This window comes from Dendronephthya gigantea, unplaced genomic scaffold (genome assembly GCF_004324835.1).
Source record: "Dendronephthya gigantea isolate DGI-Jeju-01 unplaced genomic scaffold, DenGig_1.0 000047F, whole genome shotgun sequence".
Classification (NCBI taxonomy): domain Eukaryota; kingdom Metazoa; phylum Cnidaria; class Anthozoa; order Malacalcyonacea; family Nephtheidae; genus Dendronephthya; species Dendronephthya gigantea.
Genome location: NW_021163057.1, coordinates 382,403 through 408,430, shown reverse-complemented (window position 1 = coordinate 408,430; position 26,028 = coordinate 382,403). Strand labels below are relative to the sequence as shown.

The 26,028-nt window shown below is 37.1% G+C and overlaps 2 protein-coding genes across 6 annotated transcripts in view; both read left to right on the top strand.

The window, feature by feature from the left end:
- LOC114527828 (transcriptional repressor NF-X1-like) overlaps nucleotides 1–3,412 on the top strand; it is a 31,399-nt gene extending 27,987 nt beyond the window's left edge. Inside the window, exons 23-26 of the mRNA XM_028549528.1 lie at nucleotides 148–214; nucleotides 692–837; nucleotides 945–1,055; nucleotides 1,609–3,412. Of these exons, the coding sequence (XP_028405329.1) occupies nucleotides 148–214; nucleotides 692–837; nucleotides 945–1,055; nucleotides 1,609–1,672 (388 nt within the window). The 3' untranslated portion in view covers nucleotides 1,673–3,412. The remainder of the gene's footprint in view (nucleotides 1–147; nucleotides 215–691; nucleotides 838–944; nucleotides 1,056–1,608) is intronic.
- Nucleotides 3,413–5,194: 1,782 nt separating this feature from the next.
- On the top strand, nucleotides 5,195–24,609 carry LOC114527820 (transmembrane protease serine 9-like). 5 transcript variants are annotated; one of them, XM_028549515.1, is made up of 13 exons: nucleotides 5,195–5,770; nucleotides 6,031–6,114; nucleotides 8,781–8,854; nucleotides 12,203–12,304; nucleotides 18,181–18,246; nucleotides 18,637–18,923; nucleotides 19,019–19,261; nucleotides 19,842–20,112; nucleotides 20,487–20,887; nucleotides 21,236–21,620; nucleotides 21,960–22,859; nucleotides 23,258–23,374; nucleotides 23,598–24,609. In XM_028549515.1, exons 5-13 carry the CDS (start codon nucleotides 18,201–18,203, stop codon nucleotides 23,909–23,911), a joined length of 2,964 nt encoding a protein of 987 aa, XP_028405316.1. In that variant the 5' UTR covers nucleotides 5,195–5,770; nucleotides 6,031–6,114; nucleotides 8,781–8,854; nucleotides 12,203–12,304; nucleotides 18,181–18,200; the 3' UTR covers nucleotides 23,912–24,609. The 5 variants fall into 5 exon arrangements, with proteins under 5 accessions (XP_028405316.1, XP_028405317.1, XP_028405319.1 ...); XM_028549516.1 differs by lacking the exons at nucleotides 5,195–5,770; nucleotides 6,031–6,114 and adding an exon at nucleotides 8,560–8,652; XM_028549518.1 differs by lacking the exons at nucleotides 5,195–5,770; nucleotides 6,031–6,114; nucleotides 8,781–8,854 and adding an exon at nucleotides 10,105–10,151.
- The last annotated feature ends 1,419 nt before the right edge of the window (nucleotides 24,610–26,028 follow it).

Below are 26,028 nucleotides of genomic sequence, written 5' to 3'. Positions count from 1 at the left end.
TTGAATGGGATAATAACATGAACCATGCACATTAGCACATACTGTAATCCGGATTACGGCCTTTCCGCTGTTCCGCTACAGGGCTGCTCTTTAACTAGAGCTGAGCTATTTTATTAATTCTGATTTCCTCTATTTGATCATTTCTAGAGCGAACATGAAGTTTGTTTATTTGGTTGAGAATGCCTTAGATAATCTAATCAAGAACGTTGCAAAGGTATAGGCCTAAAATGATATACATGCATTATTTTTTTACAAATCAGCAGCAGAATTCTATATCGTATGTTCGAGAGAAAGTGTATTCGTTTTTTACTAAAATAATTTACTAAAAGACTAACTATTGTCACGATAAAAGTAAATTGAACGAATGAGGTTTGGATTGTTTTATTTGTAATCCTTTGTTGAGGCTGATTATATAATATATAATTATAATACGACCGAAAGTTGAATTCACCGTTTTGGTCAGTCCGGATAGAAAAATATTTCCTCTCGACCTCCAAAACAGCCCGAGGCCAAAATGTCCCTCGGCGTTAATACCTCGGTAATTTTCTATCGATTACGGGACATTTTGCACTAAATGGAAACTTCCCATCACCAAAGAAAATTGGTTGTTTACTGCTGAAGTAATGAGGTGTTTTAATGACCAAATCGCTACCATCATGCAGTTACCCTAATCAATATATCTTTATCTCAGGTACAAAGTCAGCAACTGAATCATTCATTTGCACCAATGAACAACAAGAACAGGCGATTCATCCATGAGCTGGCGACGATGTACGGTTGCACGTCGATTAGTTACGACCAGGAACCGGACAGAAATACGGTCGTTACTGCTAATAAGTAAGTCGGGATATCGACATTTTTTATCATACAATTGGCCCATTATTTGGAAACCTAGACTCTGTCTAGAAAGTATATTTTATCATTTTTCCTCTTGTGTTTCGCAGAGAGTCACGGTGTCCTCGAGTAAAACTGTCATCACAACTTCAACGTCAAATGAACCCTCAACCACCTCCGCCCGTACCTGTTTTACCGGAAGAAGGAATTGGAAATGTGAGGTAAGTTCAATTATGCTTCTTGCTTTGCACGTTATGACTGTACATTGATTCACATAATAATTATGATACGAATGACACAAATCTTAATTTGGAGTGATTACACGAAAAAAAGATAGTAGGATTTCCTCGCACCTGGACTAAGGTCCTGCATGTAGTTAAACTACGATGTCTATTCTTCCTTTGTGTTCCTTTCTATGTGGATTGATTTTCTTTTTTACAGTCAAATTTGAAAACCAAATTTGGCAATTTTATTAATTAAAAGTAAGCTCTTTCAGAAAATCTCCTTTTTATCGCCGAGGTATTAGAAACATAAGGTATTAGAAAACTCTTTAGACGTCTCTATATACAACAGTGAATATACATTAGGTTTGCAAGTGGGACCATTGTCCTGTCCATATTCAATCCATTCTTATATAATTATAGCTCTATCAACATGCAGTACAGAAATTTTATCAATTTCTTAAAACTCAGGTCAAGCTTAGACCTCTTCACATGCAACTATATTGATATTATTAGTTAAAAGACATCTGGCCGTCTTTTTCATTTAATGTAGATTTATCGAGAGACGGCAGTCGCCAGAAAGGGACGCAGTTGATTACTTCGCCGATGACTTCTAGTTTTGTGAGCTATGAAAGGAAAGTAAAATTTTGTCGTGGATTTGGGTGTTTCAAATAATATATGCAGACTGTTTCAGTATATTTTCCGCACGCGCGCGACAAAAATACCGTAGCTATTAGCTATACACTATAACTTTTTTCAATTAAGTTGGCTAAACTTAGATTTGTAACGGCCATGTTGAGCCTTTATTACACGCTAGCGACCCCACTTGCGAATTAATTGCTGATAATTTTGTCCCCTAATATAACCCTTAAACAATTTTTACCGCGTCATTGATATATATCTATATTATAAGTAAACCTATGGTTCTCATATGTCGCCGACAGTCGGCGATGTACTGTTTGTGGCCGGTGACGAAGAAAGTTTATTCCAAACCACGATAGGCATCGCCGACCGTCGGTGACATTTGAGAACCAGGCTTTAAATATCGTCGACATTGGCTGCGGTAGCGACCCTTTGGACGTGACGTCACAGTGTGAGGACAAATTAAGTTTGCAAATAACGTAAATTTTTTGTAAGATACAGAAAAATTAGCCAGCGAAGAAACTTTACCGCGTTAATTATTTTTGTCACCTATGTAACTCTTTATACCTCTCAGATAAAAAATATTTTAGTAAGCTCAAGGAAGCATCTAAAAAACCAGGGAGTATGACGTCAGTGCAACGTCTTCTTAGGGGGTATTACGTCAGTGCAATGGGTCTGACAATACTGGCAACTATACATGGCGAAAAAACTAAATCTAAATTTGAACGACAGTAATTTGTTTGGCTACTTCACTATATATATACATGTACTGTTGTTCTGTCTTGAACAGTGGCATAGCTTCACGATTTAGTGATTTTAGTCCCAAATTTTAAGTTAGTATGATTATTCATTTTTTTGGACGTTGATTTTCTTCAATCAATGATCACAAAAATATCAGCGTAGCGGGTCTTGGACTACGGTCTTGGTCTAAATCCATATATCAAGCACGATCACGAAATACTACTTTCAAAGTTGCATTTCGTGATCGTTTGGACTGTAATGAAAATGAAATACTTTTTTCGATTCGTGAAAAAGGGCACAATTTCTCTGGAACATAAAGCCGGGGAGCATGTGCATACAATGCCCTCCCTCTTTTGAGTGTATATAGATATATATCATCTGTTATGTATTTGCATGTTGTGCAAATACGTAATCTTGTACAATCAAGTTCAAAAGATATTGGGAGCTTGTAGGATATAACACAGGATATGATATTTTTTCCTTCCTATCATCATATTTCTTTCCTCGTATTATTATCAGTTGAACTATAATAGTAAATAGCGCCTGCATGCATGCACGGATCTGTCCATGTATGTAGGTACATAGGCGGTTGGCTTTAACTCGGCAAAATAAAGCTTCGATATTGATTTAGATCAATCAGATTGTTTTAAAATTTGGATAAAATCAAAACGGGGTTTATTCCCTTAACTTTCAGAAACGCTGGGGAAGCATATATAGTCTAAACTGACTAGAAATAAAAGAATGTGTCTTGGTTTTTGGGCCAGACTAAATATTTGAATTCCTGTTGAATTCTTCGTCATCCTCATCAATGATTCAATGATCTGAATATTGTACGCAAAAAAACAGGCACTTTTAACTAAATTTTACTACAAAATAGCAGGCTTTTAAGTAAATCAGTAGCTATATGCTCAGTCTATGTGAAGCCTGTAATGTATTCATTTTTATTAGTTATCTATAGATTCTGGGTATGAAGCTGACATCACCTGCATGCATGTGCATGTCATCCGTTTCAAAGGGTTTTAATATGGCTATATATGATTCCGTTTTGCAAATTTACTATTGAGTTAAAATAGACGAGTTAACCTGTCAAAAGTGTCAAAATTGACATTTGCAACCGACCCTCAAAAGAGTTGAAGCCGTACTGAATATGAATATTAGTTCTTTTCGGCTTGCGTGTGGTGACTCAATTATATATGACGACGGTAATATGAATAGCATAGGAAAATGTTTTTGTAAAAGGGATCAATATCTATGGGGCGTAACGTGCATTAAAACCATTTAAAATTACCTTAAAAGGTAGCAAGTACAAGTCAATACATACAATTAGTAATATTTCCAAATCAATATCGAGGATTTTGACCTTGCTGTGATGCATGAGGCCGGAAGAGAGGTAATAGCAGGTGTAAATTTCAAATCACTTTCTGCAATAATTGTTAGCTTGACTGCAATACATATTAGTTGAGTGCACGATTAATCATGGCTAATTCAATTTGTGACTGACTTCACCTGCATGCTTTACACCTCTTTTTATATCTACGGCTGTCAACTATATTATTGAATAGTAATATTTCTCTCCAAAGAACGCGGCAGGAGGCTGACCGGTCATGAGAATACTCTCTGCCATATTGATTAGTTTTTCATTAGAGCATTTTACATTTAAGACCTGGAAGGTCAATTTCATCCGGCAAAGACAAACGTATTTCAATTCAATACACTGAAATTTTTTAATAGACTTGCAGAATGTTGATGTTGAATGTTAAATGTTGAACTATTTTAAGCGCTATATACTGTAACAGGATTCAGCCTTTGTATTGGTATAGACTGAGCACGGATAGAATTGCGTATTGGTACCAATAGACTTTTTCAGCTTGCATTCAGATGTTGTGACCATGGAATAGCCAATAAAACTTAACCATTTCAGACCATATGATTTGAAATGGGTTAATTTGCATACAAGCTGAAAAGGTTTATTTGGGCCTGCTAATAATAATTTGGGTGTGGTATACACGAAATTATAAATTGCAAATATCTCATTTTTCTAAAGTGCAAAAAGTTGATAATAGATACTTCTGCCCTCATACATTCCATGCAGTTCATACAATCGTGCAAGAATGGCCAATTGCATCATTTGCATGTTTCTGGAGACTATTCCTGAGTTCCTCCGGCCGCCATCTTGTTTTATAATTAGATTAGGGAGCTAAAATATCAGTTGAAAGCTGGGACATCATTTGAATGTAAATTAAGATACTTGGGTCGCATGCAGTGACGAAATCAAAATCCCAGACTTTACCCTGTGCAGTGAGCATATCCACGTCCACATGTCCTTATAAACAAATATTTGCTTGCAATTATCTCGAAAGGTTTTTACAACTGTGCTGTACAATTGTAATAAGGGAGAAATACGCTCGATATTTCCTTCGTGGGTTTTAAGCTACAGTCTTCCTAAAGAATATCTCTAAAAACAAGTTTCACTGTCTTAATCATTGTAAGGCTAAATTTCCACTTGCAGAAAAATGGTTTGCATATTTCCTTTAGAATATCGAACTATGTAAGTGGAACTATGAACAAATGGAATCCAGCCTAAGCCTAAAGGCCGGATTCCACTTACAGCGAAATCGTTCGCTAGCAAAATATTTGCATATTTTCTTTTGAATTTTAACAGCATCAATAAATTACTGCGACTTGACTGTTCTCAATTCAAAAGAAAATATGCAAATATTTCGCTAGCGAACGATTTCGCTGTAAGTGGAAATCCGCCTTAAGGCATGCATTCTTATTCGAAATAGTGATTAATAGCAAATTCCACATTTTTGTGTTGCTGTTTTTGTTCTAGCTGTGTCCCCCAAGTTATAAGCGAAGCTGAAAATTTGAAAAGACATTTGAGAAGAAAATTCCTTTTGCTTTGTCTTTGTGACCCCTAGAGGAAAAGATTCCTTGTGTTTCTGCTTATGCTTATTTCACTCGTGTGAACCAGGCTTAACAACACGTGTGTAAAATATGAATAATTTGTACAAGAGCTAGGAGTTCAGTCTAAACCTAGTTTTACTAAGCGCCAAACAAAAGGGGGAGCTTACAATCTATATACTGTTATCGAACTGACAAACTTCGATTTTATAATTAGGGCTTTGCACTAACGATTAATATTGGTTTTCGACAAATATAGACAAGTGTGGCAAGTGCCACATAAACTCGACCAATCTTACACTTTTGAAACGATGATATTAACACTTTATCAAATGTCAGCTATATTCGTACAAAGTCGGATGGGAGCTGCACGATCCGTTGTAATTGAACTGGTCTTTGAACACAGATGACTGGATGTTTATCACAAGGTATAAGATTCTCAATTCTCTGTGTTTGAATGTATAAGCGTTTATTCAACAAACAGGAAGCGCTAGGCGTGGAAAATTCTAGGCTTTTAGTTTTAGACAATGCTTTTGATTATGAACTTGGAGATAAGCAAGAAAATATTAATTGAAGAAATTTAACAAAATGTAGACATGTCAGCCACTCAAAGAAGAAGCTTTAACTCTTTATAATCAGTCATTGCCTGCATGTAACCTGATTACGTATTCTTGATTTTTTGAGACAGATGAAGGAACGTGGGCCGACAGCTCGTGGTTATATTTTGACCATATGTCTTTGTTTACCGCGTATGAAAAAGTAATATCTTGAGGTAGGAATACATTTTATGTGTACAGTATAAATATAGAAGCTGTAGGCATGGAGACTGATTTGTAATGATAATATACTTCTATTATAGCATATTCTATATAGCTTCCTCTTGAGACTATAGTCCTTTTATAGTTCTTTGTGTACAACAAAGTGAATTTGAAGCAATTCTTTGCGTTACGTACTTTCATTATATGTTTGAAACACACCAAAATCATGGCAATCGAATTCAGCATTTGTTTCCATTTTCCCTATAAATTGCTGGGTGTATATATATATATGAATGAAATAAAAACATATGAAGTTATAGGAAAATACTATAGAGAAAAATGCTGATAATAGTTGCACAACAATCGAGTTCGCCAAATTCATTCATGCATGTGCCTTATATTATAGGATGTATTTACACTCGCGCGATACTCGTAAAATTCGCTTGAAAGTTTGACGTACAAGGCCTAGTTACTACTCTGAATAGATGTTCAACGTTGGTTTTTAAGCTTGCTGTACGTTCGTTGAATGTAGCGTTTTAAACAGATTGATGTCAGTTTGGTAGGAATTTAAATCATGTGTGACATTATAAACATGCACATGACATTCATGAGTGTACCAGATACTTTCCTAGAAAATCCATACTCATGACTATGGTGTATGGGGAATGAATAAACGTGGTTGCCGTAGGGCTGCATGATCAAGTGTACTTATATCCTAAAAACTGTAAGGAAATGTCGAATTTTATCATGTTCTTTGTCGGTTGTTCTCTGTCGGTTGTTCTTTGTTTTACAGGATTTTGATATTCATGCACAGATCTTAGTACAATGAATTATTAATAGATCAACCGTATAAGGATGTTGACAACTTTAGGGTCTGCTGGATTTAATTCGGCTTAGCAAAAAGTCATTCGTGGCCATTGGCGTAAGCCAGTTGCTCTCGTGTGCGGGCGACTTTTCCAGTGACTTTCGTCATTCGTGCCAAAAGTCGCCGGAAAAGTCGCCCGCACACGAGAGCAACTGGCTTACGCCGATGGCCACGATTAACTTTTTGCTAAGCACATAGCTCTAGTGTGCGCCGGCCTTAATACTCGTGCATCGAAATCGTGAGGATGATAGAACAATTTGTAGTCTAGCTCCGTTCGGGACCGTCGAAAATCAATCTCTCCATTGAAAAATTATATAAGAATTTGTACCGCCTAAGTTTACGTATCCCTTTAAATAAGAATCACAGTTTCAGAGGATCAAGAAACAAATTTTGACGTTAATAAGCAGACTGTAAAAGAACATTTTATTAAAATATTACACACCACTTCCCACTCCCTGTATAGGAATCCGTACTATTCTGATACTATTCTGGGAATATATTGAAAAAGTAAGGAAATTTTAGCTGACTCTATATATATAGGAAGAATATAAAATGCTACGTATATATAGAGCTAATTTCATTCAAATATTCAGTATAAAAGTTTTAAACTTTTGAGAAAACGTCATGCAGGCGTATATACATTGTTGAGATTTTCAACATACAGGCTGCATGCATGCATCATCGTCCCCAAGCTTTTCGGCCTCTGTTTCAAACGCCAAGTTTGCATCTTTCAAAAGTAGAATTGCACTGCAAGTTGCAAGAGAAGTTGCACTGCATGCATGTGTGAACGACAGCCTGTGGATGGGAATATAAGCCAAGGTCTCGCATGACACGAGCGCGGGTGTGCAGTATAATCCTGCATAAAATATCTCTTTCAAGAGGAAATCGATTAATGACGATTATGAATATTTACCTCCCTCCATCTTTATAGTTGCAGCACTGATTTGAACGACACTATATTTTGTTATCAGGTTACGTGTGTGTGTCTTGCAAACAACACATGCTCCCTGGGAGTCGAGCTCTGATTTTAATTTTTAATTCACAAAATTAATCTCATTCTAAGAGAACCTAAATTATTTGAAGGCTTCATTTATATTGCCAACAATAAAGATGGCCGAAATCCTGTCCCATGTTATAGCAATCAATGCATGCGTAATGTTTCGCGCTGGTTTTCCACACACCGCGCTCATCGGCTTGCACAGACCATTGTTTGAATGATTAAAAGTATCAATAACCGTTTTATTGTCTTGAGCTTTGCTTTACTTTAATGAAAACTTTTTGTAAACTCGTCTTTCTTATTACATGGCTTAGTACTATATATACAGTGTCATTTTTGGCGTTGTTATTCAGTTTAACGATTAAAAACTTATAATACAAAACCCAAATAATACAAAATTTTGTTCAAAATCTAGTGGTTTCTGCGAAGAGGTTATTGCACGCCTGCTGCCGATTAATTATATATTTTGGTGATTTAATGAAAAACAACGAATTTCAATATCACCTATCAATAACGCTCATTAATAATTTCTTTATATTGAAATTGGATGTTAAGCGAATCTATATTCCTCAGTCACCTTAGAGAGAAAAGGCAGCTTAAATGATTTTGACAGCTAGACCGTTTGACTACATTGATCGTTCCACTGCCATTGGCGTTCCCTTCCGACCGATATTAATGTAAAGCACTCATGTAAGCGACGTGTTTCCATTGAAATACATAGATCCTTTAAAGGACCCGAGAAAAGTCTATTGTTATTCTCTTGACATCCGTCTCCATACCTTTCATTTCATTTCTAATGCATTCGAATTTCTTGGCAGATTGTCGGCGTACAGAAATTGGATAAGGTCACTCGTTACCTTCAAGTCTGTGGTTTCTTGATAACGGCAGAAACGTAAGTTGTATAAAACGTATAAGTTGTATTTCGCACGAGTGCCTGAGAACAAGTGTATAAGATTTCCTGGCCCGTGACGATTGCTTTCGTGATACTAAACAACTATTAATCTCTCACTACATCCTCTGCATGTATATATACTCGCATTAGAGATATGCAGACACCTTAATCAATTATACTCCAACGCATTTTTGGAGTGAACCCAATTCCCATCAGCATTACGTATACAAAATCGTTGCCACTGATTCGAAACTGCATTCTTAGACGATTTATATTATTGATTTGGCCGAAGATTTAGCACGGGTAGTTTACATGCGGCATGCGGGTTCGAAAATAAGCAAGTTGGAAAAAACTCGCTGGCTTTGCACGTTCATATAATTTACAACTTTCAAATTGTATGTATAAATTATGTGCACTGAATGCTTTCTATAAAGCATGCAAACTTCTCATTTGTTGCAAAACGCGCACGATTTAACTGGTTTTGTCAGGTTACCAACTGTCGGTTCAATTTTAAATGTATATTTGTGACTACTGTGAATTTCTCGAAATTTTTAGTGGCCAAAACATCAAGCTATATTTCGGTAAACAGTGTGTGGTTTGATTCCATCATTAACAAAGATGATCATGTATTGTCTTCTACGTTAGCATATGTGTTGTTTTATTAAACTCAGTCAATTAATTAATCACAAGAGCCATTCCGAACAATACAGCTTCGTAATTTGTTCCCAAATCCCCTTGTTCAGAAATAAACAGATTGCGTGCTATTTAATCGATACCGAATTCGCAGTTCCTCCATGCATAAAATACTCTACGTCGACTCCTCTGGAAACGAGCAAAGCCCACTGATGCTGAAAATAATGCATGCATCATGCTCAAAATAGATATTAAGCTATATATATATATATATGTATCCTTTCAAAGGGCGGGCAAAAATCCACGTAAATCTCCTTAGCCTAAAGTCTAAAAAATATAACTTCTTGTGTTGAATATCTACCCGACATTTTTTGCTAAACGAGATATTTTAATTTTGAGTCCATATGTTAGCTACAGTTTGTTAGCTACATATAGTAGCTACAGTTTTTATGGCAGGTGCAAATTGAAATCGTTGAGTTGTAAAACCTTGTGGCGCCTCCACAAAGATTCTCAATTAATTGATCCGCTCTCGAGAAAGAATTGTTTTATTTTTCTCATTAGCCAAGATTAATTGACTGTTTTAACACAAGTTTCCGGGCGCTTTTATTTGCTTAATCTTGGATTTCGTTGTTTGTCCTTCCGCCAAGGACACTTCTTCTAATAGGTAAGATTGACAGCTTAGGTAAATATTTGATGGACCTCATGCACTTGCAACTATATAATATAATTTTGCCTTTGATTGAAAATATATGAACCACTAAATTATCGATACATATATTACATTTGGGTTCCTATTGGCCCGGCGTCATCGAGATTTATCCTTTGAAACATTCGGGGCAGGTGTTCGGTCTCCAGTCAAATTACTGCATGAATGAGAACTCAGCAGCTCTCGGATTCAACAAAGAGTATATATAAAATAAATTTAACATATAGCGTATATGTTATCGCGTATAACTATAAAGTGAATTCACATTGCATCTATAGTCATGTTTGAAATTACAGCACCAGCCTGCATGTGCATGCATGGACAGTAGTTTTTGCATACAAAATTTTACCGGCATTTCAGATATCGCTTCGAGTCGCGCGATATAAATTCGTCTATAGTGCATTGAAAACGGACTTTTAAACAAGTTTCTTTGAGGCTGAAGTTTAGCTTTTAAGATAAAAACTAGGCCTATGGTTATTGAATCATACCTCCGTACCCCAGCTCGTATAGGAAATGAAATTATTTTCCGTCCCAGCTCTCTATCATCCGATTAATTCGATTTCTGACGTTGAGTATTTCAATGCATACGATCGAACTCATGATGCCCTAAATTGTTGAGATGTTTATTATATTATCAGGTATGTGAAATATGTTGATCCCTCAGGTAATTTCGATCAGGATATGCATTGATATGCCCTTCGGGTGGGGATTAAAAATGGATGAATATTGGCATCTTGAATATTGCCATGAAACACTGACATATCGAATAAAGATCAGAAAGAAAATCACCAAACTCGTTCTGATCTTGTTTCGCCTAATCATCTTGGGTTTAGATGAAAATTTTTGGTGCATGTTATTTATATCATATTAAATGAAACTGTCAATTGGTTTTTTTCAACATGTTTATGTGGAATGGCGAAAGACGCGGCTGTATGCGTGCGTGACATGCACGCATTGCCGCTTTTCAGTCTCTTGCAACATTAACGCTATTTTCCACCCAATGCAATTTGCAATTGTGAATGCTTCCATGTATCTGGATGAAAAGAGAAAATCCCTCGCATTGAGCGCGCTTGTTGGTAATGGCGATCGATGAGTAAGAGTATTTAGTTTGTGAATTTATGGTATATGCATGTTTTATGGCAAAATCTCGATAGCTTTAATTATTTGTAGATTCTCATGCAGAAGATTGGTGTTTTTGAAATTCTTTTTTTTTATAAATTTCATCAGTTGGTATAACTCAGACCGCCGAAATACCTGGGTGTAATTAGCCGGGCGGAATTAGTATTCCTCCTGCGGAGTTTCGTTTACGAATTTTCGTTCGCGAATTCACGAATAGCTTTAGGATCACTAGAAATTGCTGATTCACAAATAATCTATGACACAAGAGATCTGCTATTTAAACATTGTTTATGTCTCACAAGAGATCTGCCATTTTAACACTCATTTATGCTGTGTTGCTCACGTCCTGTGATGGACTTAACTCATTTAGGAGATAAAGTTTCACTTAATCTCTTAACTAAAACCATTTCAAGCAGGGTTTCGAGTCGATATTATACTTTTCAAGAGTGTTTGATGGAGCTTATAAAATAATTGCCCTAAATTTGGTTTGCGGTTGTTTCCCGCGGATTGAATTTCCTCTTCTTGTATGACCTATGCTATGCTGTTATTAAATCATTCTGTCTACAAATCTTTCATCGCTGTATTCTTCATGTTTGGAAGTATTTAAATGGCGCGCTCAACACTTCAACTTCCATCAGATATTGCCACATTTACGCGTTATCGTGCTAATAAAATCAACGCAGTTTCGTCATTGTTCGGTATCGTCCTCGAACAGGGCTCGCATCCCATCAGTGCGAAAAATATGAAACAGACACTTTGATATTAAACAAGCGAAACCACACAGGTCAATTGAGCCCCCTGGTTAGTGGCCTTTTGTCGCCCCTCGACAGTTTGTGTTTCGCATCCTAAGAATGGCACACGATTTTACAACCATGGTTTCAATCTTTCAGATTTAGTTTGTCGATCTTTAAAGTTGTTTATATTGCTCTGGTGCATCCGTCGAAGGGACTTCTGACCTCTCTAGATCAACAACCTGTTGCCTGAAGGATTAGGTAAGGAATTAATGGCGGTATTTGTATTTATTTGATGCGAATGAATAGTAACAAGATTGATTTAAGTTTCTAATTGTAACACATGTATAGGGTCTGGGTGGCACGAGTCGTCGTCATTCATTGCGCGATTGCGTCCTGATATGTGAATAGGCAATCGTTGCGATTCGTTGAACCCTCTACTGAATGGCAAATCACTAGAATGGTCTCTCTCTTTTGTGTCATACGAGGCATTATTCATCAATACCGTAGCCTGTGGGGGCCTATAGTCCACAGCGCAAAATTTGAATAACTTTGTTCACACTTATAACGAATGTTTTTGTTGATATCGCCCAGGTTTAATGTTAACGTGAGTTTAACTTCGTGTCAAGCTTTTAGTTACCGAGATGGGTTTACGGTGATGAAAACATTAAGTTGACTCGATATCAAATGAATGCCCATGTATGGTTTAATAGGGTTATAACTAATTTGTACATCCTATACTAGAGATAGGCTATGTTATCCTTTCCTGTAGCTGGTAATATAGCTTCGTCTAAGATTTATCTACATATATAGAAAGATATAAATAATCACTATATAATCACGTATTCTCTAGCTATACATTCAGCTTTCACTAGACTTGATGAACAGTCAGTTTAAAAATAGCCGAGCTTATCATATATTAAGAGGGTGAAATATATCCTCAAAAAAAACGCACGCAATATGGCCGATATATTGTGAAAATAACACATACTTTCCTACAATGAATTTCCTGGATTATAGGCGTAATTAACAGCCGTATTGAAATATTTATGTGTTTGTTTCGTATTTTGGTATCTTTCGTTACTTTGCCAACAAAATTGGAGTGATATTTCTCAGGCAAGTGGCGTCTTGAGGTGATATTCGATAGTGTATATATTATTAGTACACCCGTGGTCATTCTAGCTAAGCACGCTTCATGCATGCACGCGCGTTATTATTATTCCCCTGTTGATCTCTGGTTCTTGAATTGCAACTTCAAAATACTTAACACCTCGTGTATATACGCGTTGCATTCGTCTGATAAGACACTAAGTACACACAAACAGATACGATCAATTGTAATTAGTTCTAAAAAGCTAAAGGAAACGATAAAGGGTTTACCATTTTTCAAAGCAAATCAGTTGCAAGTTATTTTTCATGTGCATGTATGCAAACTGGAAGAAGAGTAAACAAAAACAAATGTTGCATATACTGTCTTGAACCATGTATTTTAGACTTTTTCATGAACAGGGTGCCGAGGGTGGCCATAGTAAATAGCCTCAAAAGAATACGTCATTGATGATAATGATCTTTATATCGAAGTATTTTATTTGATGGCTACTATAGATAAACAAAGATGTAATAAGACGTCTGCAATGACAACGCATGTTTCCTCTCTCAAAGACTGTATAGCGTCCACGGTGAAATTAAAACGCTCTTTTTGTAGTTGAGAAGATTTTAAGTGCATTAAAAATGTGTGAAATGAGTGAAATGCTTGTCATTTGTGTTAGGGATTATTCGGTGTGGTATGCTATGTTTGTCTTCAAGGTAATTGTCTTGCAAGCAAATTATTGCTGGTCCATTTAGGTTTGCGATTAATCAATTATGAAATGTTGGGTTCGGTAGACGGTATACGCGATAGGAAACACTTCAATTTCAACACCCACAATGTGCATGCCAGGTGCATGGACATAAGTTCAAACTATTCAAAATATTTTAGGCAATAACAGAAAACTTTTTATAACGATTGGGCTAATTACCAAATCAAATGGAACGGGTTATTGAATAGAATCGATGTAGCCCGACTCTACGCATAAAAACAAAATTTATGCCATTTTTGTAAACAGTTGATGATGTAAATATTCTAGTTGAAAACACCGAAACTATTTACATGGATTTCCAATTTTAGTTTGTTTCGATGAACTTTTGTAATTAGGAAAAATGTTATTTGTCACCGGAATTTCATTGATTCCAGGTACGAAATATATTGGAAGTGCCGTACATGCAAACAAATATAGACTGATAGACGTGCTGTCCCTGCATGTTGTGCTTCTCCTTCAGTGAAATTTGCATGTATATGTAATGTGATCTAGGCCAATTGCAATAATTCTTACCAGAATGTATATGAGCCAATGAGAGAAGTTCACTTTATAAGCTATATATATATACTTTTTTATCATAGATAATCATTCACAAGATATATTTTACTATAGCCAATATATATTATACAATATACATCTAGGTATATATTGGAGGTGGGACATGTTTCCTTATTATCACACCCCCTTATATACTATTCGGGATTGACACCCTTGTTCACTACAGCGCAGTGCGCGACCACGTACCTAGCTGTGCTTTCCCATGCAGATATACCAAAACATGCAGATTTTCACGAAGATTAACATTGTTGAAAGGAAGTTAATTTGTGTTGTTTTTTCATTTACCCTTGTACCTCCGATTTAACTTTACCATCTGTCTGCAAAGACATTAGATTAGATTAGTATATCGGTTTGCCATTATGCGTTATTTACATAGCGAAATGACGGGGAAAAATAAATTATTTACTCTTCCATGCAGCCACTGAGACTCTAATTACAACAGCTCTATATAATTGCTTCCATGCGTCGATCGATTAAGTACTTTGTTCGCAACTTCGCGCTGGTCCAAATACGTCCACGGTATCGGATTCGCTCGTCACGGCTACTTTCAACAAATGCTTATTAATTTTAGAGATTTGCTATATTTGTTCAGGTCATGGATATTAAAATTATCAACGCCTTTTAATACCTACATGCAAAATTTGACCTGTTCCGATAGCATGCAGCAATCTCCTATCGGGCTTCATTTCGAATTGCATGACATTGTCGTATTTATAATCATATATATATATAAAGATGATTCAGCATATATAAGCAAGAATTGACACTTTATAAGCTAGTTTATTCGCAAAGTTTTGCGCAACGCTATATGTCGAAGTTTGCCGTTTTAAAAAGTGGTGTCGCCACAGCGATAAGAATCTAGAACTCGCATAAAAACAAGATTGCTGTCAACGCTCATTGATGGGCGTGTATATAACGAGCAATCCTGTCCTGACGAATGAGTATGACCTATTTCACCTGAGTTCATGTCTCGACAGTGTTTATGTATGAATGAATCAGTCGAATTTACGCTAAGCAATGTTTTAGCCACTTTTCCAAACCAGGGCGCTTATATACCAATATATTATTTTTACAAATAAATTCTCTGTTCCAAACCTGTTTTGGTTTGGTCTGGTTAGATTAAGTGGATTTGACATTTTCCAGCCGTTTCATGGCTTTCATCCAAGCAGATTATTAATATGTCACATAAAGTTGCATATGAGACATGAACATCAACAGAAATATAACTGAAGTAGTTATATTAGTTGCGTTTCTTACACGCATGACCCCATGCATTTTGTTGTATGGTTACATAATTATTAAAGTCATGTGGGTGCGCTATGTGTAGGAGCGATTGCAAGAAACATAAAATCGGTCAAATGTGTTCTGTGATGTGTCCCACAAAGTTATATAATACAATAATAATATAATACAGAATAAGATATATTGTGATCTTAGGTCCCATTTTTGGCTTGTTCGTCGGATTCGTCTCATTCGCCTTTCGCCAGCTCATAAAGAGCCAATAGCTTTGCTCTTGTCAACAAATCTATTTGATGTTACATACACGTCAATAGCGGTATAGAGAGCAACAGTTGAATTCAAGCGTGCGCCATATGTTCCAGACTTTTAAAACGAGACGGAAGTCTGTTTTCATGTCGTGTATAATTTCCTGTTTTCGTAAAGAAAACACGCGAGAAAAACAGGTTTAAGAGGTGGATTGGTATAGTATGGTATGGTATGGTATCCGAACACACTCAACAGTCATGCGCAGCCTTCTGTTTTCTTTATATGACGGAAAGCGCTCAATTTACTCGCAATTTATTCACCCATGCAGCCCTGCTAAATTCGTGTGCATTGCCATATATTGGTCCTGCATGGACGGTCTTAAATTAATTTCCAGAAACTTCTAAACTGTCAATCAAATATATTTTCTTGAGTCCTTGTGATATCTTCGTATGGAAGACTGGTTTTGCATTTTTTGATATGTTAACGCGTGTGTATGATGTTTACATGCAGTATAGATGTTAATATCTACGACGCGACAGCTACCTTCGATGCAAACAAAAAAACACATTTTAAAACGAGAAAGAATAATCTAGAGTTCTAAGGGTATAGAAAAAACAGACAGCTTTGTTTTTAAAACAAAGTTTCGCTTTACGCATGTCCAACAAGTTGAAAAGGTCTCTCATATGCCTATGCGACCGTGACTATTTCTTCATATATTTTTTCAGTAAAAAATATTTTAAGTAACATTCACGTCTCGCAAACAAGGTTTGGAGCTTGGTTTTACAATATTATATGGCAGTTTGTTTGTCATTTTAGTGAACGTTTCTATCGAACAATGATCTGCCCTGGTGCATCGTCTATACGTTACATATAGACGTTTTTCAGGCCAGCTTTCCGTGACAGTGATTATCAAAGTCAAATAAGTAAAAAATCAGCATGGTTTTCTGACGAACAAAATCGCTTCCAAACTCAGCAATATCAAAGTGATATTAAAGTCATTTTGATTATCAACTACCGTCACGCATTGCGCGCTTAAAATCTGAAATGAAAAGTTTACATGCTTGCATTATCTCGTATGAGAATCGGCCTGAAATATGTTAATCGTGATGGCTTTTATAATTGAAACTCGAGTATCTTTTGGTCTGTTTCAAACGTTGTCCTTCTCATGCGCCGAACGCATTAAAAACAATAGTTAATTAGTTGAGGTGCCTCGTTATCTATTGTTGATAATGCGTTCGCCACATGAGACAAACGACGTATATGAAACGCGCATCATATTGTCAATAACAGGTTTAGGTATTAACAGTATATAGTTTAGCTAAAAAAGCTGTATTGTGGTTGCGAAAGCCAAATCACATAAAGAAGTACAACCTTTGACTTAAATAGGACTTGCATTTGGATAATTATATGATCTCAATATTAAAGGCAAGATTGGAGTCAGCTAGGGCTAAACGGAAATGTATTGTGGAAGATAGGGTAATAGAGACTAGAGTCAAAGGAATTTTTATCGTGTGGCAAGGGTACATAAATAACAGCTGAAAACATGCTTATATAGTTATGATACTGACTTTGATCGATAGGCTATATATCAACAACTTTATGCAGATATTCCAATATACGGGAACTGGCTATGATTATATAAAGTTAACAACTTGCCTGCGCAGTTTAAATGCAAAGCACATTGGGAATCAGGCACTGTATATCCCACCCAATAATCATTTTTGGATCGTAGCTGACGTCACATGAAGGGTAATCAGTTTTATTTTTGCCAAGATTTCATAGTTTTAGCTCTGCGTTTCGATAGTAACGAGAGTTATTTCGTGCATACGGTTTTTATGTCCATAACTTTGATCATTCTACCATATGGGCATATCAGTCAAAAATTTATTAAACCAGCATTATCGTGGGAAATTGACCTCAAGTTTGAAATTAAATACAAACATTCTACGGTCGGGTATTGTCATGGTATATTTTTCACCATTTCGGAACAGCATATATGATAATATTTAGAAAATTTACGTGCATAGTCGTACAAGGTAACGTTTTATTTCGATACATATTTTATGCATGCGCAATTCGCAACATTTTAAAATATAATTTTCACAGGATTTTGCTGGTGTTATATTGTTTTGCATTAAGACGGGGTGGGGGGAATGCAAACTGCACATACGTCTATCATGCAGTTATCTGTTTTTACGTTCATAGCTTTGCTTTGACAATTGTTTTTCCCTTAAGGGTAAATCATTTCCTTGGCGATGGATAAATTATGGTTCGTTGTTTTGGTCATTCTTCTTCAAACGAGTGAGTGCAATTTCGCTGTTGTTTCAAACTATATCATGAATGCCCTGTGGTTATAAGCTGTCAGAGTTGCTGTCAAGAAACAAAAGAAAACAAAAGACCTATACAAAAACATAATTTCCCGTTAAATATCGACAAGGAATTTTAGTCCGATAGATCTGGCTATTAATCGAGGGTCATTATATAGCTCCAGGACGTGGTCAGATAAAAAAGCGTCTGGTTATTAGATGTTTGAAAGGATTTGCGTGTGATTTGTTCAATTTGTATAGATTCATAGTGATCTCCTCCAACTTGCGTGAGTTTAGGGCGAGTTTTTTTTCACCGTACATGAGTACTTAAAATATATAGATAAAACGTTTCATTCTAAATGTTGAATTGCTGTATTTTTTCTAGGAATATCTTCCCAGAATTGCGGCGAGAGATTTATCGACGAAGACGATGTTTCAAGATCAAGAAGAATTATTGGCGGAAACGAGGCTGCCATGAACTCATGGCCATGGATTGTGAATTTTTTGGCCTTCGGTAGGACGTCCCAGGTGTGTTCCGGAAATTTGATTCATCCACAATGGATACTGACCACCGCACATTGTTTTGTTTCGCCGTTTTTCCAATATTCTGTTGATGAATGGACTTATATTGCTGGAGACCATTACCTTAATGAAACAGATCCTTACGAACAGGTAAAAAGGTATATTGAAATGAGGTATTTCAGTTGTCTCAATGTTTGGTGTTGTCAAGTCTTTCAAGTCAACATTTCTCATCTTTCCCCAACAAGGAACTGTATCCAGACAAACTGTACATCCATCCAAAGTACGTTTTGATGTCAGACCTTTCTCCCGGAGATAACGACCTTGCTCTCATTCGACTGAAAAAGCCTGCTAAAATTACGCCTCAAGTGCGAACGATATGCCTGCCCAATGAAGATGAGAATACCGATTTCGAAAATAAAACGCATTTTGTCGTTGGATGGGGCAATATTATTGACACGCCAAAGTACACAAGATCCAATTACTTAAAGGTTTGTGAAAGACCTGACGGTATTTTTGTGGGGGGGGGGGGTAATGGAATATTAGACAATACAACAAACCAGCAACTCGCATGCAATGCACATGAGGTTATATGTGATACAGGGTGTCTCAAAAAACCTATTTCTAAAATTTGAATGACCTCTTCGCGAATTTTTGCCTTTGGCGATTAACGCAACTTGTAAAATGCTAAATACAAAATTTTTAAACTTCGCTTGAGAAGAAGGACATTTCGAAGGTCATGGTGCTTGAGTTGTAAACTTAAATATTTCTATCCACGATTGTGAAGTGTAAATATTTGTAATAGAATTCATTTGTTGGTACAAACAAATTTTACTGTCATCATGCATAAAAATGCTTATGTCAAACATTAACCCTTAACCTTACTTTCTGACAATGCAAAACCATGCTTTCTTGAATTCGCTTTAATTTACTAACGCTACGTCATTCGCTTTAAGTCTTTAATGTAACGCCATGTCACGGGTTGAGCTTAACATTCCGTGCACTTGGAACCAGGGTCCTCTCCCGCCTCTCACCCGCCCCTTTTATACCTTATTTCGCCTTTTTATACAGGAGCTGCGCATGGATATTATCCCTAAGGTGACTTGCAATCGCAGTTACGGTGGAAATATCACGCAACGTCAGGTATGTGCCGCTCATCCTGGTGGGGGACAGGATGCCTGTTTTGGGGATAGTGGAGGGCCGTTACAGTACATGAATGAAGATGGAAAGTGGGTCCTTAGCGGTGCTGTTAGCTGGGGAATAGGATGTGCTCGGAAGAATTTGTATGGTGTTTACACAAACGTGAAAGCGTTGCTTCCTTTTATTCACAAAATTTTAAAAGGTATGGTTTACTATGATCGATCTAACTTATTGCTACAATATTCGCTGGTTTCAAAACCAGTAAAAGCCCTAAAGACATTGACCATTTTAAATATAGTCGCTTTCAATCTTGAACTTCGCTACTTTCCCCGACTTTAATTCCAATTTCTTTGAATGGGCCACATTATAATTTTTAATGGCTGCATGAAAATTCGTGCTGACGCATTTGCCTTCAGCTCCCTGGATTACGTGACTATTACCAAAGGCGTTCTATACTTTAGAAATATGGAAGACCATTACAATCACCATGCAACAATAGCACATAGAAAAAATACAAGGATACAATTTTATCTCTTATTATAGGTGTGACTTTTTATTTGCAATTTCATTTTTCAGAGGATATGACATGTGGTGTTCGCCAGAAATACAATACACGACCTAAACGTATTGTCGGAGGTAACGAGGCGCCAATGAACGCGTGGCCTTGGACCGTGAATGTAATTGACAAGGAAACCCAAAAACAAATTTGTGGCGGAAGCATCATCGCTTCGAACTGGATGCTAACTGCCGCACACTGCTTTCTTGGACCCGGCCGGGAATCGGGTGTAGAACAATTTGAATACCATGTCGGAGATCATGTATTAGGAGAGATCGATAAAGAACAGCGGCAAATTGTTCCTGAGTTTTACTATATCCATCCCGATTACATCCCACCAACGTTGATCCATCCTGGAAATTTTGATGTTTGTTTGATAAAGTTAAAGTATTCACTGGCTTGGAGCAATGCTGTCACTCCGGTTTGTGATTTAACCTATTTTGATATGTTCTCTAAGACCTTTACCTTGTGATTTCTTATGGTAGTGGGATGCATTATAAAACCATGTATTGCATACGCACTTTGTTAACAGAAAACTGCCATTTTTATAAGTTTACTGGGAACGTTTACTCGCCGTATTTTGTCTTGTATCATATATTCATCATTTTAATCCTACCTAGGCCTGAGGGCTAGGGTTAACCAACCCCCCCCCCCTTCTTCCATCTAGGGCGGCCCTCCCTCTTAGCAACAACTACAAAATTATCTAAAGTTACGTGTCAGATCTGAAAAATTAACATGAACTATTGAAACATTTTTTCTGATGCGTCAGATATGTCTACCAGACAATCTCAACTCGCCAGCCGAAGACCGATGCTATGCAGTTGGTTGGGGAAACACGGAAGATAAGCGTGAATACAAACGACCCAGGGCGTTGAAACAGCTTCGGGTGGATATAATATCACACGAAAGATGCAACAGCAATGTATCGTATAATGGAAGTGTTCCCGAGACGTATATCTGTGCTGGTTTTCCAGAGGGCGTGAACGATACGTGTTACGGAGATAGCGGGGGACCTCTGCAATGCGATAATGGTGATGATTCGTGGAGTTTACGTGGTTTAGTCAGTTGGGGGATAGGTTGCGCCAGACCTAATAAATTCGGCGTCTATTCGAATGTCTCGAAATTTATTCCGTTCGTAAAGAAAGTTATGTCAGGTCAGTATATGCACGATAACTGTATTTGGATAGACTATAACGACAAACCTGCAATCATTAAATTGAGTTAGTCAATTCCTAGTAAGAAGACTGTAGACCATCCAGGTAAAAAGCTAGAGATATGAAGGAGCCTTTGCTTTCATTCGTACTTCGTAGTCTCTTTTAATTCCACTTCAAGCATTTTATAAAGGCATTTTATGAAGGCATTTTGTAAAAGCATTTTGTAAAGGCATTTTGTAAAAGCATTTTGTAAAGGTATTTTGTAAAGGTATTTTGTCTGCTGCGTGTCCAGGAATTGCTTGTTCCCTTCACAATATACCTTTCTTTCGCCTAAATTAGGTCGTGATTCACGGCTGCAGGAGATTCATAAGATGACTGTTAAAGACATCTACGAGCAACAGCCCGCCGAAAGAAGCTTAACTCAACTATGCTCGCTGACCTTGTTTTCGATAATCCAATTTGCTAAACCGCAAGTCACCACAATCGATATTGTGAGAACGTGGGCATTAATACCATCACAAATTACCGTACTGAAAGTCGCGACCCCAAATGATATGGCCGATGCATTTAGGTGGAACGTTGCGAAAACATGCAAGTCGAAAACTTTTGAAGATTACTTTGAAAAAGCGCGTGGTGTTGATATTGACGCCAAAAATGACACGTTAAGAAAATTTAGTGAACAGCTTAACCTTACAATTGTTGAAATGGCATTTTTCCTTCGACGAACCGTGGGCTCGTTGTTGTTACTGCCCAACATCAAATTCAAAAACGTCCAAAGAAGAGTCAACCAGGGAAGACTGGTGGAGAATCGGGTATCCCGCATGATTCAGCTTGTTAACAGTTTGAAAAACCTTCAGCCGGGCACTTGGTTTGAAGAAAATAAACTTAAAGAGATCGTGAGGAACTATTCCTACAAAATTGCTAAGAACCTCACAGATAGTTCGTTACGACGAATCATTTCGACAAACCATATCGATGTTTTCACGAAATATGTTTCGCTCAAAAATCTTGGAATATTCTTTGGTAACTTGTCTCTGGACGACCTGAGAATGATGAATTTGAGCGAGATTGTTGTGAATCTTATTGGTATGGATCGGGACGATTTTGTAAATAGGTTTTCAAGCCTCGACGTTGAAAAATCGCTCGATAATAGCATATACAACGTGGAAATGTACTGGGATATTTCCTCTGAATGGTTGACGCTTGAAAAACTGTTGATAGCTTGGAGATTCATGGAAGGTGATTGTAATGATATTGTTATTGAAATTCATCTTAGTTCAGTGAATTCCTCTTAACATTAGGGTTAAGAAAACCCAATCTCATCTGCAACATAAGGAGAATTGGAAAATTGAAGCAAATCGTAACAATGCTTTCACGACAAAACACTATTCATTTTCTTTCATAAATTGAAAGTGAAATACGGAATCTATCATTTCCCCTATTACTTTACACCGAATACATATAGTTGCGAACCGACATCGATACCTGAACTAGTTGTTAGTGCATGACAACGTCATTGTATGTAGCAAATTCAATATGTAAACACGATTTAGGTACGAGGTTGTTTTAGGTTTTAGGGCATCTCTGATAGTTCGAATTTATGTTCACGTTATATCGAGCGCTTTTTCCATTCTTAGACAAATTCAACTGTAATCACTGTGACGTTAGTTATGAGCCCGATTGCAATATCGTGTGTGCCCGGTGCGCTTCCGATGAATGCCGTCCTGTAAATAAAATCATAGAGGGACCCAAAGGTAAGTGGTGATGATTCGCACTTGAGAGTCGTATCACTTTAACACACAAGGTAAAATTAACATTAAATCGATAAGAGCCCATCCTCGTCGCATCATCAAAGGCCCAGTTATAAAGGAAGAATTTTCACACATGTCATTCATGCAGGTCTGATTTCTTTCCATGTATTTATATTTACCAAGTTGGATGTTAGTTCTTGCATGACATTCTTTTTCTTTCTTTCAGTTCGTAACATGAAGCTCGCGCTGATCTTTGGAGTATTTTCAGGTTGCCTGGTGGCGTTAATCATCATCTTGCTTATTTGCTTCATATCAAAACATCATCGTGCAAGGAACGCAAGTACGAGTGAAAAAGTAATGACTGATGACGAGACGGGAAAGTCCAGCGAGAGCCTCGCGTATAAAACTACGTCTAATAACAACGTTGTTTTCCTGCCGCCAAATAAGGCGATGAACGGGAAGACTGGCAGCTACGTCGCGCTGGAGTGCTGCGATCAGGGGGAGAACAGACGAAATGGGAATCTTGAGTCGATCTTGTAGGATAGTGTGGATTAGTTAGCGTTAGTTAGTGCTGCATGGTGCCGCTATGTTTAGCTCAAAAGTTAGCTAATCAGCATTGTCCTTATTTTGGCAAGATGATGATAACTTAGCATAAGACTGAGTCGTTTCTAAGTGCAAATTCACTTACAAATCACATTGCTGCATGTCATTTGCGCGAACAAATCGTTAAAGGGCACCCTCCTTCTACAAAGAAACATGGTTATGTGGTATGAGCGTTTTGCGCAATTTTTCTAAATCGATGGTACGGTTTTAGTTAAATACTCGAAATCACGTTCTCTGCCGGGAATGGTCATGGGACGATCTTAATGCCCTTATGTGGTAAAATATAGTAAACTTTGTATATATATTTATATACAAAGTCTAGTTTCATAGAATTATAATTTATTATAGACAACCTAAACGGTCAGCGTTTAAATTAGTAGGTAACTACGTCCTTAGCAAACATTCCAAATGTATTTCTCCCGCTTGCTGCCGTTCCGCCTATATATATTCCCTTCGCCTATCAAGAAGGACAAAAAATGGCTCTTTTTGCCAGCCTATAAAGACCATGCAAGGCCATACGCAATCTTACCGAACGTGATGTTAACCATATAATAAAAGTAGTTCAAGTCTTCACAAGCGGCACCTGTAGATTATTTATGTTACCTGCGGTATGTAGTCAATAGTCATGCGCACGAAGCAGATATTTATATTATATATTAATTATATATATAATATACCGTGAAACCTCTCTTTGGATTCAGAAGTAAAACCTAAAATTCTATCAGATGTCGAGGTTTAATTTGTTGTCATGCATTAACAGGTTTAACCACAAAACCAAAGCTCAGAATGAAGGCCAAAACCTAGTGCACCAACCTCCTCCTCCGCGCCCCAACACCCACACACACACACACCCACACACCCCCCACACACACTTTTTGAAAATTCTAGGATTTATCCAAGGTAAAATACCAATTAAGGTAACAAATCCGATCAGATTACGAATGTCGAAAATATAGGAAAATAAGAAAAAGGAACTTGATGAACATCATTCAAATCGTTTCTTTATTCAGTTATGCAATCCTACAATGAATTGTCTGATCGTGCAAGTGTTTTAAAACTATTGAAACCACATCCCCATGCAATTCTACACTACAAGTATATTTTGTAACCGTCAGCATCTCTACATGTTTTAGTAAATAATTAAGTGATTAGTTAAACACAAGAGGCAGGTTCACGTCGATCAAGCCATGGATATCTTTCCGGACTTTGAAATATGCTTGTTTAGGAGCATGAGTATCAACCGGAAGATTCACTTTACGTACCATCATGCCATAAACTGCAAAAAACGTTGTATCGACTTTAAAGTGAAGTTTGCCACCTTGATATGATACAATCGTTACTCCGTCTTTGAAACGTACAGCTCGTGTCCGTGGATAGACAGTCCAACCGCGTGGATACTTAAAACCAGGCATTGGTACTCTATCCAAAGAGACAAAATTTAAGTTGTTTCTGAAATCCTGAACCGTCGATGATGGCAGGACGTTCATACCAAAGGATATACTTATCGAAACTGGTCCGTCTTTAGTAACTGAATTATGGTACCAAAAGAATCGAGAATTCGTTTCAAGGCCCATTTCTTTCAGACTAATACCGGAGGAACCAGACGTATGATCGTCGTTTATATTGATAGCCAGTGTGTGTTGCTTGTCTTCCAAATATTTCTCAACCTTCAACTTAGCAGTAGCAGAATCTATAGGGTGATAGGCACAATCTTTACCCGATAGCGTAGAACAATATACGTAGTATTTATATATATATGTGTAGTCGGGGACCAATAGGTGACTCGTTTATTTCTTCAAAAATGTCGCGACGAACACCTGATTGGCCTGACTTGCGAAAAGGACTGGACCGTCTAAATCTTGCAATTTTTTCTATGTGAAGGGGTCTTTACCAGGCAATTACATCATACTTCGAACTCATGCAGTTCCACTTTCTTTGAAACAAAGTCAAACACTTGTGGATCGTGTTTTATCGCACACGAAACACGGCTGCTTGTGTTCATAACAATTGCATTCAAAACCATTTTATATTAAGACTTGACTTACCGACTGGTC